This window comes from Xenopus laevis, chromosome 3L (genome assembly GCF_017654675.1).
Source record: "Xenopus laevis strain J_2021 chromosome 3L, Xenopus_laevis_v10.1, whole genome shotgun sequence".
Lineage (NCBI taxonomy): Eukaryota > Metazoa > Chordata > Amphibia > Anura > Pipidae > Xenopus > Xenopus laevis.
Genome location: NC_054375.1, coordinates 4,360,835 through 4,378,161, shown reverse-complemented (window position 1 = coordinate 4,378,161; position 17,327 = coordinate 4,360,835). Strand labels below are relative to the sequence as shown.

Sequence of the window (17,327 nt, the reverse complement as noted above, 5' to 3'; positions counted from 1 at the left end):
TCTAAAACCAGCACTGGCCTGTGTGGGCACAACCATGCTTGACCAGGACCCCCTGACCTAAATGTAAACCCACTACCTGGTATGTCCCACAGGTGGTCTGACCAGACCCCTGCCCCATTGGTCAGTAATAGAGAAGATATATGTGTTACAGGGTGAGGAAGTAGCGGAGCTGATCCTACGTTACGCCAGAGCCAATCAGTGCACAGATGTAGAGGGATACATGAAGGACATGGCAGAGCTGGGACAGAGGTCAGGAGGATGACAGTTGTTATGGTAAAGGTTAGCTGTCTCCTCCAGTCCCACTCGTTAGTAGCTACTAATTTCCCGTCTCACTGCAGTTGTAAGTGGTAGTTCTGCTGTCCCGAGTTTTCCGGATTCTCATGGCGTACAATGTAAAGTTTTTTAACTCCATCTTCTGCTCTTCCATCGAGTCTGGAAAACCTTTGTGTAGAACCTTAAAACCTAACAACCCAAATGTTCTGAGTGTCCTTGGGAACCCAAAACAACTTCCTTCCCTTCCAGGTAAAGCTCCAGAGCAACTTTACGTCGGTGATATTTGCCGTTATGGTTCTGGAAGGAGTCGGCCAGTCCCTGGATCTGGAGGTCGATATTTTGGAGGTGGCTCTGCCTCTCCTGTTGAAAAATGCTGCTTCCCTAATGATCTAGCCATGATACCGGAACCGGAGCTTTCAACTACTGGAATGGAAGGCCATGTCTCAGAATGGGAAAGATGGACCAGTATCCATAGGAAGATGGAGATATTTTGGCATAACAGCGTGACTTTTAACCTTTTCTTTGCCAACAATGTAGATTCCATGTTGTCCGCAATGGGGTTACCTCCTGCCAGCAACATGAAATCTACAGTGGGTCACATTTGAATGAAGGGAAAAAAAGGCCTGACAATACCTTTGTATTTTAATCCCCTGTGTTAAAGGGAATCTATATGATAATGTACATACAATATAGCAAAGGACATTAGTTTAATATGAAATATTTGTGATCTTTTAATCCAATTAAAATGTTTTGTGTCCATATCATAAAGAGGGTATACGAGTGTCACTTCCTTGTCAGACACCGTGCGGTTCATTAGGAGAATAATAGATTATTTCAAAACTGCAAACCATAAATAAATGAAGAACAACTGCAAACTGTGCTACTGTATTAATGCTACAATTTCATTTAAAGGCCAATATTGTTTCAGCCCTTTAAGTTGGCCAAGTGATTTCCATTTTGGTTAATGCTTCAGTTTCTCATACACTCTAGGGGTACAGACTTCTGTTCATTGGGGTGCAGTCATTCTGATGCCGTGCACACAAACACACACCAACAGCACATTCCCAGTCTCCCTCCTTCCTACCGGACCATGGCCAAGCGTAGAACCTGGAGATTTTGCTCCTACAGGTGCTTCAGCATCTCCAGGTCCCTCTGAGATTCCTGCTCCACTTTGCGGTAGAACTGCTCCAGTCTCTTAGAGATGTTTCTCCTGGAGCTGCTGTTACGGGAGCTGTTCCTGGATATGGGATTCCGCCTTCCGCTCCTGCGCTTTTCTTCTGCAGCAGCTTCTAAAACCACAACACACAAATTAGTGATTCCACTTGTTGCATTTTAAAGGGGACGTTAACTTTATCTTAAGTATTCTTATTCACTGGTTCATTCAGTAGTTGTAACTGAAGCTGACATTTACGAAGCCTTGGACAGGGTGTAAAGTGGAAAAAAATAGTGAAAAGAGCCTTATTTTTTGCACTGCAGTTTTAGAACATAGTTGCAGCTCTTTGCACTTCTATAATGAAGCACAAAGGTTTCAGCTCAAGGTGGGTGGGGTGTAGGGGGCACTAGACAACAGATATTGCAAGCAGATACCCAAGACATCAGTTGTTTAGACAGACTCATCGTGATTGGCTGCTTACTAAATGAGCTGCAAGCAGCCACTCACCAAGATGATAATTTGCCATGCTGGCCTGTGTCTGACAAATGCACCCAGTGCCTGGTGTCAGTGAGATAACGCAAGCAGCTGGTTTCATAAGCTGACACTCATTCTTGCACCTGGCACCATGAGATAATTAACAGATAATTAACAGTCAGAAGTTGATTTACTCTCTAGACACGAACCTAAAATTTAAAATGGCCATACACAGACCTGTTCAGTCTTTCAATCTGATCTGAGGCCAGTCTGGGGGCCCCAGTATATAGGGTGGATGACTGCAAACATATCAGTGCCAGGTTCTCAACCTTCCAAGTCTGATTTACTCTGAAAAAACTCTGTATTAGCAATATAGAGCCAATTTAGTACAATGCAATAATCTGTCCAATCAGAATGGTCTGAATGTGTGGTGAGCTTGAGTGTGACAGACCAAAGCAACTAGGAAGCCACTACATTCCTCCCAATCCCCATTGCCCAAGTCACCACCTGTCGATTCTCCTCCTGCTCAATACTTTTGCCTGTCATTTCTTGGTCCAACTCCTCTCTCTGCTGTCGATTCCCAAGTCCAGAACTGAACTCTCTGATCCTCTTTCCTCCAGTCTGTCTCCTGCACTGCTTCCTGCTCTACTTCCTGCACTGCTTCCTATATTACTTCCTGTACTACTCCCTGCTCTACATCCTGCACTGTTTCCTGTATTACTTCCTGCGCTACTTCCTTCACTGTTTCCTGTATAACTTCCTGCTCTGCTTCCTGCTCTACGTCCTGCACTGTTTTCTGTATTACTTCCTGTTCTGCTTCCAGTACTGCTCCTGCACTGCTTCCTGCTCCACTCTTCAGCTGCTGCCCTGCAGAATTCTGCTCTCTGTGCCACACCCCTAATTACCATGTTCATTTTACAAAATTTGGCAGGTTATCACAGTTTGAACATATTTCAGTATTTTTTTCCCCATTATTATAGTTTTTCTAATAAAGGTGAATTGCCCTTTAAGCTGTGAGTCTAACATTTACCAAAGGACCTGTTACAATTACTTATTTGCTTATCTAGAAATTGTTACAAAAGTATCTTATCTTCTGCTGTGGCTGTTCTGGCTCTCTGCCAAAAGCCAATTAAGTTAGAAACTTTGTGTCTTTTTCTGGCTGTTCAGTGCAGAGAAAAACAAGACTTTCCAGTACAAATGAGGGACTGCGGGTTGAAAAGAGGGACTGTCCCTCTAAAAACAGGACAGTTAGGAGGTATGATCCTGGTACTTAGTAGCGCAGTGTCTCCACCTAGCGGGAACCTACGAGTGGCCCCACTGGGAACACAGTAATAAAACACACACACTATTTGTTACACAGAACTTGTTTATGTAAAATAAATGGGCAACTAATAGAGACAGCACTAACCGGTGGCAATAGGGCCTCACTAAGTAACTTGCTTGCGTGGTCTGTCAGACTAAATAACTGGATAAGTTCTTTAAAGTAACGGATGGCTCCTCACAGTCCAACTAATAGAAATGTGTAGAAATCTGCGAGCGCTCCTTTAGTACCCTGTCACTTTAAATCTCAGTCCTCACTCCAAATCCTCTTTAGATGCTTTACAGTTTGTCTTGAGTGGAGTCCAGCACAGTCAGACATACAGTGAGACTAGCAGCCCCTTTGGATGCTCAGATAGGAATCTCCTGCTGGTTGTTCCTCCAGTCTGGATTCCTTTCACACTCTCTGTCTCTCCAGGCACAGTATGAGGCTTCCCTGTCCCAGCCTGATCCAAATGTCTGATTTTGGTGGAGCCTCTCAGCTCTCTGGGCCCACCGGCAGCTCTCTGGTCTCTCTCTGTGTCCAGCGTGTGCTTCTCTCTGCCAGGCTTTTCTCTTCTGCTACTTCCTCTTCCTGCCAGCCACTCACTAGCTGCTGTGTCACTTCCTGTAGCACTGAGATCCTGTACAGCTGGTTGCTAGGTAACAGCTCACAGCACACAGACAGGCTCCTTTACAGGGATAAGTGCAAAGATTTGACACGACTTCCCTACACACATTTTCACTCTTTGTACAAAGCAGACTGGGGCTTCCTGCAGTACTTACTGATATTATCTACTTCTGTTTCTCCAATAATAAGGGACAGAACGGCCAGACGTTTCATTCTCATCTCTTTATTGTGGATGTTCCAGAGATTTCTCATGTATCAATGTCCTGTAGTCTAATGACTTGCCCATATGGCTCTGTACTGGTCACTAATGGCTTATGTTTGCTGCTTCAGCATTCCTCTCTGTTACGTGGGTTGCCATTGGCATTGGACTCAGTGCGCTGACTCAATAGGCCACACATACAAAGCAATGCTCAGTGTACTTAATAGGCTGTGTATGTACTGCACATCTAATTAGAAATAAATGCCATATAAACCTCACTCATCAAAAGGGGACACTTCCCCTTTAAGAGCAGGAAACAGAGGTGACTTCCACCTGAGGATGTGACAGTTGGTTCAGTCCGTTGGTTGTCACTTTGGTGAGAGGTAAGTGGACTTTCCCTCTGAGACATTTTCTTGCCAAATAACCCTTATTTTGGGTAAATAATAGGGTGATGCCCCCCAAACTTGTGGGTATTGTGCCTCTCACTGATTTTAGTGAATTTGGAGATTTTTTCCCCTAAAATTGGCTTGGGAGGAGCCTTTAATCTTAGTGCTGGTTGGGAGACCCAGGATTTGGCAGTTATACAGGACTATCAGCAAATATTCACATTTATTAATGAAGGGAACATTTGGGGACCCCTGTACCTCACCATAAGCTGCTTAATTTGTGTTCCCAGTACTGACAGGCTCCTTAGAGATTTACCCCTCTGCCCCCTGGTATCTGCCCCCAGCCCTGCTCTTATGTACCAACATTGTAGCTAAATACATGTTCCCTTTATCCAAGTCTGGAACTAGGGGTGGGAAGCAGAGGCACGTGCCATGGGGACAGTAGGGGGTGATAGTAAATGAGTGGGGGACATACAGCAGGTCCCATAGAAGAGAGATGACTTTACCCCTAGGTTTTGACAGTTGGTTTTGTCCGTTGGTTGGCTCTGTGTTAAGTTTATATTCTTTCCAAGACTTTTTTTTGCCAAATATCCCTTATATTAGTGAAAAAAGGGATAGTTGGTGCCCCCCAGTCTGGAACTAGGGGTCGGAAGCAGAGGCACGTGCCATGGGGACAGTAGGGGGTGATGAGTGGGAGGGACATACAGCAGGCCCCATAGAAGAGACCCCAAGGGATTTGACAGTTGGTTTTGTCCGTTGGTTGGCTCTGCATTGTTAATATTCCCTCTGAAACTTTGTTTTTTACCAAATAACCCTTATGTTAATGGGAAAAAAGGAGAAATATTTGGGCTACACCCCCCCCCTGACTAGCAGATGTTCCTCTTGTCACTGATTTTAGTGAATTTGGAGATTTTCCCCTAAAATGGGCTTGGGAGGAGCCTTTAATCTTAGTGCTGGTTGGGAGACACAGACCAGGATTTGGCAGTTACACAGGACTGTCAGCAAATATTCACATTTATTAATGAAGGGAACATTTGGGGACCCCTGTACCTCACCATAAGCTGCTTAATTTGTGTTCCCAGTACTGACAGTCTCCTTAGAGATTTGCCCCTCTGCCCCTGGTATCTGCCCCCAGCCCTGGTATCTGCCCCCAGCCCTGCTCTTATGTACCAACATTGTAGCTAAATACATGTTCCCTTTATCCAAGTCTGGAACTAGGGGTGGGAAGCAGAGGCACGTGCCATAGGGACAGTAGGGGGGTGATAGTAAATGAGTGGGGGACATACAGCAGGGCCCATAGAAGAGAGATGACTTTACCCCTAGGTTTTGACAGTTAGTTTTGTCCGTTGGTTGGCTCTGTGTTAAGTGTATATTGCCTCTAATATTGCCTGTATATTGCCAAATAACCCTTATTTTAATGGAAAAAGAGGGGAAATATTTGGCTTACACCCCCTAACTAGCGGATGTTCCTTTTGTCACTGATTTCAAACAAATGGATGGTTGCTAAGGGCAGAGAGCCTAGCAACCAGATATAAAATGTAAAAAAAGTCCAATTGAAACAGTGGATTTGGTACATTCCTGGCTACTAAACAGTGGATGAAAATCTAACAAACCAATGAGTCTGTCCTTGAGTTGGGGACAAGAAGGATCATTGTTTGATTTTTGGCAACCAATGTATTAATACTAATTTGTACTAGACCATTTAATACTACTTGCTATGGTGTTTCTTGCACCCTTGTACCTCTATAACTGGGCCGTTCTTACTAACGTGGAGTAAATTGCACCAGTGTACTATGTCCTGGCTTTATCGGTGCCAATGCTCATTTCTTATTGGTCGCTATGATCAGACTTACAGTTTTGTACAATCTGAGGCCCGTGAGTTTCTAGTGACGCAAAGCTAAAATTAAGGGTAAAATAGTCAGATCTCTCCCATACTCTGTATTTTATGCGAAATATGAAGCGCTGAATGCATTATCCGTGTATTAATTGTTATTCTCTCTCTCTCTATACAGACATCGGGCTACAGCGCGTTACCTGCGATTTTTGTGATTTTTTTGCAAGATCTGCAAGTTTGCTGCTCATCTCCATCAGAGCATTTTTTGGCTTCCCCCTAGTTTGATATTATCCATCTTATCAAAACTAGTTTTTTGGGATAGCCAAGGTCTCCTCAGGGAGACCCCTTGGGGTACCCGGCCTTGTGCCGGTCCCTTTTATTTTTCTTCCAGAAGCGACAACATCTACGACTTCTGTGTTTTTTTAAAAGGTAACCTTGAAAAAATCCAATTGATACTTGTATTATATCTGTTAGAGCAACTCTGCCCTAAGTTCACATGAGACTTTGTATTAACCCCAGTGTTTTCCCACTCTGCACCCAATACACTATGGCTCCTGTAAATGTAAATGCATTTCAATGAAGTGTAAAGAATGCTCTGTGAGGGTAAAGGTTCACCTTTAAAGGATAAGTAAACCTTAAAAATAAGTGAATGTAAAATTGATGAGGGGGTTATTTTAAGCACTTTTATAATTTACATTCATTATTTATTTTCTTTTTATTCCAAGATATTAAGGGATACATGTATTGTTAATATGAATGAATTTTGTTACAACAGCGCCACCTGCTGGTCATTTTCCCACCAGTCTGACCAGCAAGTAGTCAAGGAAGTTGTCAGGAGAAAGAAAGAGGCTGATGTTCTTCTGTTTAGAATTAAAATTAGAAACCTTTCTCACATCTTTCCTAAGCAGAAGAACATCAGCCTCTTTCTTTCTCCTGACAACTTCCTTGACTACTTGCTGGTCAGACTGGTGGGAAAATGACCAGCAGGTGGCGCTGTTGTAACACAATTCATTCATATTCACAGCACATGTATCCCTTAAAAGAATCAAATTCAACACAATCACCAGCATTATAATGTGCCATTTAACATAATGTGCCGTAAAATAAAGATAAGGAAATATCTGTCTCTTAATCTCGTACTTTATTTCACCTGATAACACTTAAACTACACAATAACGACTGTCACATTCATATTAAAGTCTTTGAAACGTGAAACTATTGCTGTGCCGAATATATTGCTGATTTGTATCATTTTTCTTCCTTTAGACGACTGAAACATCATGGACCGCTCCCTAGAGATGGAGGTAATGTATCTGTTTCTTTTGTACTTCCAAAAAAGAGAAAAAACATTCCTTCATCTAAACTGGAAGTTCTGGTGGGAGCTGCCATACCATGATACAGGCGGCATTTACACCCAGGGCCGCCAACAGGGGGGGAGAGGGGAGAGAGTTGTAGGGGGCCCGAGGCTAAGGGGGGCCTGGCCACGCCGCACTTACTTGATTAGCCGGGCCCCCCTGCTTTCTGAAAGCTGCCGACTTCGGGAAGGCAGGGCGGGAGCACAGGGGGAGGTCTCTTATGTCCATTACTTTCTCTTATTGGTCACAGAGTTTAAGTTAGAGTTGAGCTGCTGGATTAAATAGCTGAGGTTTGAACTTCCCCTCCAGCTCATCCAATCACCATGCAGCTTTACCGGGACTTGAAATTCTGTGACCTATAAGGGAAGAAAATGCTGCTCCCCTCCTCCCTTCTGCAGTTGGCAGCTCACTTACAGCAGGTGGGCCACACTAATGAAGTAAGTGCAACATGGCAGGGCCCCCTAAAGATAACCCTTTGTGGTACCTGTTGTGTGGTGGGGCCCTGGTCACTAATTTTCTTTCAAACTTCTGGGGGGCAAGTTTTTTTTACATGGATGTTTAAGGGGGGCCCTGGCCACCAATTTTCTTATAATGTGGGGGGGGCCCTGGCAACCAATTATTTTTTTCCCATGTGGGGTCCGAGCCACCAATATTTTTTAATGATTGGCCCTGACCACCAATAGTTTTGTATTTTTTATTAACATGTGGGAACCCTAGCCACCAATGTGGGGGGTGGACCTGTGGGGTGGGGAGGGCGGACCTGTAGGTGGGGCTTGTGGTGGGCTCAGCGAAGGGGGCCGAGGAAATGTTGTCGTATGGGGCCCTGCGATTTCTGATGGCAGCCCTGTTTACACCCATTCTAAATTGTATCTCTCCTTCTTTTCTTACAGGCGGTTCTGTTGACCCGGAAGAACTTCAGGGAGGAGGAGGAGACAGACATCAAGAGTCTCCTCTATTTTTATGGTAAATATTATATGAATCATCCATTCCTTTATTCAATGGGCTTCTCAGTAGGCTGCTAGGGTTTCAAAGGCTGTAGCACTGGTTTATTATTATTATTAATAATATGTATTTATATAGCGCCAACATATTTTGCAGTGCTGTAAAGTAAATGTGTTTATACAACTAAGTCACATTAATTACAAACATAGAACATATGTAGTTACATACATCACAACCAATACCGGTACAAAAGGTAAGGAAGGCTCTGTGCAAAAAGAGCTTACAATCTAAAGGGAAGGGAATAAGACACGAGGTGTGGGAGTGGGCAGGATCAGATATAAGCGGGTGAGAGATGTAGTACTGTATGTGGTATTGCATTTGGTAGTTAAGCAGGGGGAGGGGAGGCTTCTCTAAATAAGTGTATTTTAAGAGATCTTTTGAAGGCATAAAGGTTGGGAGAAAATGTCAGAGAGAGAATTGTATGTGAATGTCCTTCCCTCCTTTAGCTCAGTGTTTCATGGAAATGTTTTTTCCCTTGCAGAACATCACTACAGGAGACAGTTCGGGAAGATCGACGACTTGTAAGTAAAACAGAAATCTGCTTATTTTTGGGAATTGTTGGCCATTGCCCCGGGGGGGGGGGTGTAGGAGAGATAAGGGGGCAAAATGGGATCCCTCATTGGCCTCAGAATTTGGAGTCAATTGACCTGTCCTGTATTGTTTGGCCCCTGAGACACTATCTCTTGGGGGTCTGAATAAAGTACAAGGTGTGCCAGGGGCCAGACACATGCACCCAATCACCCATTCTCTAATTGCAGCATCACATAGTAAATAAACCCCCTGCTTCAAGATTGTATGGACTTTGCCCATCGGCTCCACACCAGGGCCCTATTTATAAATATTCATCGTAAGCAATTTAGAACATTTATAGCTGACTTTTCCTCCTTCAACTATCTCTAAAAAAGATTATTTTGCCGGAAATTGTTATTTTATTAGTGCCTTTTTATTTTCACTGTTTTTAGATCATTTGGGCTCTATATAGGTTAACCAGGGCCCAGACATAGTAGAAATGCAATGCAGCAGTAGATAAAACCTTGTATTAATGCTCAATGGCAATTCTTTTTCAGAGCCAACTTCCTGATCCGATATGCAGCCACCCACCAGTACCTGACTAGGGCGAACCTGGTGTATTACATCTACGTGGTCATGAATCAGGTAAGGAATCCAAAATAGGGAATAAATGATATTAGATTGTAATTATTATTTTTATAGAAATCAGGCCTGGACTGGCAATCTATGGGTTCTGGCAAATGCCAGAGGGGCTGCTTTAAGGTCCCATAGAAAGTCAGTATTTAGTGGGCTGGTGGGGGCTGTTTGGGCCTCTATGTGGGCTGATTGGGCTTCTGTGTACCTGAAATCCCAGGACCTTTTTTAATTCTCAGTCCAGACATGATAGAAATATTGTATCCCCAGGCCTTTTGTTTCTCATGGACTGTTGCGCCCCTGGTCTGATTCAGTCCATTAACTATTTGTAATTTATTTTGAATCAAATGTGGCATTAGATTGCCAGCTCTTGGCTTATACAATGTAGTCAGCTATTGCACCTCCAGACTAGAAACTAATTATAGAGGAGACTATATATGTTTTATGTCCCAAACTGAGAAGAAAACTAAAATGTTATCCCCATGTCTGTAAAAACATTGCCCTGTGGCCTTCATGTACATGCGGGTGAAGCACTAATATTTATTGTAAATTCCTATTGTTGCCAGTATTTGGTTCTTATGCCCTTTAAACCAGGAACTGACAGTAACCCATATAATCATATATCTAATTATTATTATTATTATTATTATAATTATAAACATATCACTGATGTGTGGCCTATAGTGACACTGCAGGTGAATGGGAACTGCACAGCAGCGCTGCTCCATATTTCTGCTTCTCATCTACCCGATAATATTGCTTAATCCATTTCTCCCTCACACTGACACTTTTTTTTATTTTACAGGAACAACTGGATAATATTGTGGCTGATTTCCAGCTGCCGGAATCACCTGTAAGTGGCATTATTAGTCTTATTATTAGTGACTGGGTGTCAGTGGCGTAACTAGATATTACTGGGCCCCACAGCAAATTATTTTTCAGGCCCCCAAAATGTTTAGAGGTTGACTTGTTTCTCCAATATTTATTGAAATTGTATATGAATTAGGGCCTCGTGGGGCCCCTATATCTCCTGGGCCCCCCTGCAGCCGCAGGGTCTGCTTCCTCTATAGTTACGCCCCTGCTGGGTGTCTTAGTAACAGTAGTAACAGTATTATTGACCGGATCTTTTCTAAACTCACCCACTTAAGTCCCATTTTCAGCAGCAACAAAGCAAAAGCAAAAACTGTTGCAATGCAGTGTGGGTTATGCACAGAGGCCCCTCATAGGAACCCTAATAACATGGGTACAATGCAGTGTTTGTATAACATTGAGTCTCTTCTCCCACAGCTCAGAGACATCAACATAGACCCAGAGGAGGTTGCTGAAGCCTTAAAAGTAAGTGTCCGGATCACTGTCTCTGTCCCTCATGCTTCCTCCAATACAGAGTATAAATGTCTTATTTACCCTTTGCTCCTCTCCTTGTGTCTTCCCCGACAGACCTTAAGATCAATATCGGAGGGCATGGAGAGAAAACTCCTCGAGAAGGAGAAGGAGCTGGAAGAAGCTGCCATGTATGTATTTTACATTTAATATTCCATTCCAGTTTATGATGCAGAAGAACAATATATATATATATATATATATATATATATATATATATATATATATATATATATATATATATATATATAAAAGAAAAAATGAATGTAGCCAGTCAGAGCACTGATTTCAGCGTTACACAGTTTCATATTGGACTGCAGGTGCCACCACAATCTCCCAGAATTCCTCAGCTGCAGCCTACAATTAGACATCTAATTTAATCTAATCAGGATTAAACAGAAAAAGTCACTTGTACAACCAGTTGGAGTGTGGCTTTGCAATAGTTTGAATTGTGAGTTAGGAACCATTCAGTCCATTCAGGCAAAGATCACACAGAAATAGGTTCTATATAATAACACAGCAAGAAGGCAAAAAAAAATTATATTGGAAAACCTGTTCTTTTTATCCCATTTTACACAAAAATTTGAGCTGGTCTATCAGTTTACTCTTATCTACCCATATAATATACTAAATCCCCCCCCCCAACAACACATCAAAGACTATCAGGGAATATATTATTACTTCAGTAATGATATTTGTAGTCTCAACACTTTGGAAACAAATTACACTGACTGATTCTCGATTATATCCCCTTTAGGACCAGTCAACAGGAAAAAGTGGAGGAAGATCAGCTGCAGGAAGAGAACCATCGGGAGGAGCAAGAAGAGGTGGAACACCATGAAGAGGTGGAAGAACTAGAGAAAGATGTTCCTCCAGAACAACAAGAGGAAGAGATGGAACAGGAGGAACAAGAGGAGAAAAAGAAGGAACAAGACGAAGATGTTCCTGTTGAAAAGAAAGAGGATATGGAAGAACTAGAGAAAGATGTTCCTCCAGAACAGCAAGAGGAAGAGATGGAACAGGAGGAACAAGAGGAGCAAAAAAAGGAGCAAGACAAAGATGGTCCTGCTGAAAAGAAAGAGGATTTGGAAGAACTAGAGAAAGATGTTCCTCCAGAACAACAAGAGGAAGAGATGGAACAGGAGGAACAAGAGGAGAAAAAGAAGGAACAAGACGAAGATGTTCCTGTTGAAAAGAAAGAGGATATGGAAGAACTAGAGAAAGATGTTCCTCCAGAACAGCAAGAGGAAGAGATGGAACAGGAGGAACAAGAGGAGCAAAAAAAGGAGCAAGACAAAGATGGTCCTGCTGAAAAGAAAGAGGATTTGGAAGAACTTGAGAAAGATGATCCTCCTGAATATGAAGAGGAAGTGATGGAACTGGAGGGACAAGAAGAGCAAAAGCAGGAACAAGAGGAAGATGTTCCTGCTGAACAGCAAGAAGAGGCAGAAGAACAGAAGAAAGAGGTTCCTCTTGAACAGCAAGAAGACATGGAAGAACTGGAGAAAGAAGAGGTGATAGAAGTGGAGGAAGAAGAGGAACAAAAGCAGGAACAAGAAGAAGATATTCCTGCTGAAAACCAAGAAAATGGGGAAGAACCGGAGAAAGAGGTGACAGACCTGGAGGAACAAGAGCAGAAAAAGCAGGATTTAGAAGAAGAAGTTCCTGCTGAGCAAAAACAGCAGCAGCCAACCCGGAGAAGAAGGGTTGCAAACAGGCTCCAGAGGATCTGGGTAATATATCTAATTACTGGCTTTTTATTTTCTTATGCTAATACACCATGTTGGCTCTCGTGTACTTTATAGCCTTCCAGTCGTTCAGGCTGTCTACCCAAATGATTGGAGAAATTGAAAGGTTGCCATAGCTGCCTTGTATGTTCTCTGTCTTTTTTTGCCTGTGGCCTGATCAGTCAGAGAATTTCCCCTATTGGCCAGGGTATGGCTGTCTATAGGTTGTACTGGGTTACTGACTCTGAGCAGAGATCTGGCCAAGTCTCCAGATACCGCTGTTGATTCTCTATAGACAACTAGGGGGAGGTTTGGTAACTCTCATAGGGCTGTTGTAGCTCTTCCCTTCTTTGGAAATAACTTTGCCACTAGAAACTAGACTCACACCAGCTGATCAATATAAGAATAAAAGGTGCCATTCCAGAGAGCTGACATGCTAATAATTATTTATCTGTAATTAATTCTTCTTTAACAATTTACAAGATATTTCTTTTCTTTGCAGCGTTCCACCAAGAAGTTCTTCCGAGGGATAAATTGTCGTCGCCCCACTCCTGCGCCGTAAATACATTGCACCCACACTGGACCCCACACAAGCATTCACACATACACTTACACACGCACCCTCCCTTCCACACACACATATTAAAGGAATCATTCAGTATTAAAATAAACATTAGGTAAATAGATAGGATGTGCAAAATAAAAAATCTTTTGAATATAGTGAGTTAGCCAAAAATGTAATGTATAAAGGCTGGAGTGACTGGATGTCTAACATAATAGCCAGAACACTACTTCCTGCTTTGCAGCTCTCTTGGTTTCCACTGATTGGTTACCAGCCACTAACCAATCAGTGACTTGAAGGGGGCCACATGGGCTGCAAATCAGGAAGTTGTGTTCTGGCTATTATGTTAGACATTCAGTCACTCCAGCCTTTATATGTTACATTTTTGGCTAAATTACTATATTAGAGACATTTTTTATTTTAAACATCCTATCTATTTACCCAGTTTTTCTTTTTTTACAGTGAACTAAACACAGACATATTAAAGGAACTGTTCTATATTAAAATAAACATTAGGTAAATAGATAGGTTGTGTAAAATAAAAAATCTTTTGAATATAGTGAGTTAGCCAAAAATGTAATGTATAAAGGCTGGAGTGACTGGATGTCTAACATAATAGCCAGAACACTACTTCCTGCTTTGCAGCTCTCTTGGTTTCCACTGATTGGTTACCAGCCACTAACCAATCAGTGACTTGAAGGGGCCACATGGGCTGCAAATCAGGAAGTAGTGTTCTGGCTATTATGTTACACATCCAGTCACTCCAGCCTTTATACATTACATTTTTGGCTAACTTACTATATTAGAAACATTTTTTATTTTGCACAGACTATCTATTTAGCCAGTGTTTATTTTTATACCGAATGATTCCTTTAATACGATTCCTGTGTTCAGTTTAATGTAAATAGAAAAACTGGGTAAATAGACTGTGAAAATAAAATAATGTTTCTAATGTAGTGAGTTAGCCAAAAATGTAATGTTTGAAGGCTGGTGTAAATGGATGTGTAACATAATAGCCAGAAAATTACTTCCTGCTTTGCAGCTCTCTTGGTTTCAGCTGATTGGTTACCAGCCACTAACCAATCAGTGACTTGAAGGGGGGCCACAGGAAGTAATGTTCTGGCTATTATGTTAGACATCCAGTCACTCCAGTCTTTATACATTACATTTTTGGCTAACTCACTATATTAGAAACATTTTTTATTGTGCACAATCTATTTGCACAGTGTTTATTTTTACACTGAACTGTTCCTTTAAGCCATGATCCAGGGAGTAATACCGATTGCCATTTGGAGTCAGGAAGGAATTTTTCCCTAGGGTTTTTGCCTTCCTCTGGATCATTAGCTGTTATGAATGCCCAACCCAAATTGACTTTAAAATGAATAAATCCTGTTCCCACCAACAGGTTTACCCATAAATATGTCTTTGTGTTTTTATTGAATCTCTATGGTGAATCTTGAGGGGAGGTAAGAGGCTCCAGTGCCTCATTCTGATAAAGGTAACTGACCAATTGTGTCATTTAATACTGTGGGGGGACTGCTCAAATGGGCAGGTGTGGGGCAGAGTGGGAAAGAGGTTTTGTTAAAGGTTCGTATGGTTTTATATCTGTGCAGGGGGTTGTTAGAATGGGTTCTGCTCTGGGAATTTATTGGTTAATATGTATGTAATGTGGCTAAAATACACAGGGTTAATATCTGTGCAGGGGGTTGTTAGAATGGGTTCTGATCTGGGAATTTATTGGTTAATATGTACATCATAAGGCTGATATACACAGGGTTAATATCTGTGCAGGGGGTTGTTAGAATGGGTTCTGATCTGGGAATTCATTGGTTAATATGTATGTGATGGGGCTAAAATACACAGGGTTAATATCTGTACAGGGGGTTGTTAGAATGGGTTCTGATTTGGGAATTCATTGGTTAATATGTATGTGATGGGGCTAAAATACACAGGGTTAATATCTGTGCAGGGGGGTTGTTAGAATGGGTTCTGATCTGGGAATTCATTGGTTAATATGTATGTGATGGGGCTGAAATACACAGGGTTAATATCTGTGCAGGGGGTTGTTAGAATGGTTTCTGCTCTGGGAATTCATTGGTTAATATGTAAGTGATGGGCTGAAATACAGAAGGAGCAATAGACACAGATACGAGGAGACCCTACTTACTATATTATACTACAATATCACTTTATTCCACAGTACATCATGTAACAGTATTATATGGGTGCTGGGTGGGTTACAAGCAACATATACAATGGTTTCTCCAAAAATGCCCCAGGTGTATCTCAGTCACATTGGATTTAGCACAGTCAGTGGTGCAGCAGTTTGTGTAAGTGGAAAGGACCAAAATTCCCCTTAAAAGGGGTGTCACTGCCTCTTAAAGTGCCTCACTGAGCCGACAGCGAATCACAGGACCCAATACACTAGTCTGACACCCCCTCACCAAAATACATCCCAGCACCCACCCACTGTACCCCCATATACATCAATGGTAAAGTGCCCCCTATGTAATAGCACCGCCATCTCAATTCACTCCACACATTATTTGTCTGCCCCCCTATGAACACAAGTGGGAAGTACCAATAGTTTTTGGCTGTGCCCCTTGTATGTGCCGCACAAATACCCCCCTGCAGTTGGTCAGGTTTTGCCAGGACAAAAGGTTGAACTCAATGAATGTGGGTTTTTTCCAACCAAAGCTGCTGAGATTCATACAAATCATTTTACAGAAATGCAGGGGGGACTCTATAGAGGGAGATGAGCCTGCAACTATTGGGGTGCCCAGGAATTATATGGGGCTGATTGGGACTTTAGGGGATCCAACGATCTGATTGGAGGGCCCAATAACTAGTGATTCCACTGCTGAAAAATTCAGATTAGATGTTTCAGGCGGACCCCCCTCCTTATATACTAAATATCTTACCAAAAAGTACAGTTAACCACTCCCCCCTCTGAGTGAGACACGCCCACTTGAACAAACCCACAGGCAATTTGAACGTCAGCCAAATATAATAATGACGTATAAGAAGTGGCTGGAGACTGTCGTTGCCCGTTGGCTCCTTATATAAGCCCATCTCCATATGGATTCCAGCCGTCCTGTTCTCTTCTCATTTATATTTTCTGCCTTTGGCTATTGATCATTCAGTGCAGGGTCGGACTGGGAGGCGTGGGGCCCACCGGGGCTACTGCCCCAGGGCCCCCCTCCGGCTGCCGCTACCGCTCCGGAGTGCTTTAGGGGACTAGTGCGCATGCGCGCGGTGCCGTGTTTGTGCGCAGGCGCGCGGCGCTACCTTTATGCGCATGCGCAGTTACTCTATTATACCGCGACCCCAAACAAAGTGGGGTCGCACCGCCCCACTAAGTAGCGGATCTGGGCCGGCGGGGCCCACAAGAGCCCGGGGCCCACCGGGGTTTTTCCCGGTGTCCCGCCGGCCCAGTCCGACACTGATTCAGTGGTTTTGTTGGCCCTGTCTTGGCTAAGTGGCCCTATTTCTACCTCAGATTCCTTTTCTCACATCTTTCCTAAGCAGAAGAAGATCAGAGCAGCCTCGTTCATTTTGCAAAGAATGAAATAACAGAGGGGCAAATGTATTATTCCATGACCCATAATGATGAGGAGCTGCATCTACCAATCATGGCAGCCAGTGGTGTTTGTAGCCCCGCCCAATGGAACAAATTGATGACATCATAACTGGAAAGGAAGGAGATTCCTTCCTGGGTCTTGCCAAAGAGGGCAGGTGATGACATCATTAAAGTTGATGAAGATTTATGATCCAACAATGATGAGGTCACTCCTGGCAAGGAAGCTGATGAGCATATATGGAATCATTATGTGTCCTCTTATGGGAGGAGTCTTGACTAACCTGCGGAGAGTGCAATCAGCCCAGGAAAGATGACGGGTCTATTGGCAATCA

The 17,327-nt window shown here is 42.9% G+C and overlaps 1 protein-coding gene and 1 long non-coding RNA gene across 2 annotated transcripts; one reads left to right on the top strand and one right to left on the bottom strand.

Moving 5' to 3' along the window:
- Positions 1 to 1,154: 1,154 nt before the first annotated feature.
- Positions 1,155 to 3,771, bottom strand: LOC121401363. Its single transcript, XR_005966181.1, has 2 exons — positions 3,309 to 3,771; positions 1,155 to 1,562 (listed from the first exon to the last, which is right to left on the bottom strand). It is a non-coding gene; the product is annotated as an uncharacterized LOC121401363 (long non-coding RNA).
- A 61-nt stretch (positions 3,772 to 3,832) lies between these two features.
- Positions 3,833 to 13,536, top strand: LOC108706426 (golgin subfamily A member 6-like protein 22). Its single transcript, XM_041585859.1, has 11 exons — positions 3,833 to 4,409; positions 6,425 to 6,675; positions 7,513 to 7,550; positions 8,492 to 8,564; positions 9,085 to 9,124; positions 9,671 to 9,758; positions 10,552 to 10,599; positions 11,034 to 11,081; positions 11,184 to 11,257; positions 11,884 to 12,859; positions 13,356 to 13,536. Exons 3-11 carry the CDS (start codon positions 7,527 to 7,529, stop codon positions 13,413 to 13,415), a joined length of 1,431 nt encoding a protein of 476 aa, XP_041441793.1. The 5' UTR covers positions 3,833 to 4,409; positions 6,425 to 6,675; positions 7,513 to 7,526; the 3' UTR covers positions 13,416 to 13,536.
- The last annotated feature ends 3,791 nt before the right edge of the window (positions 13,537 to 17,327 follow it).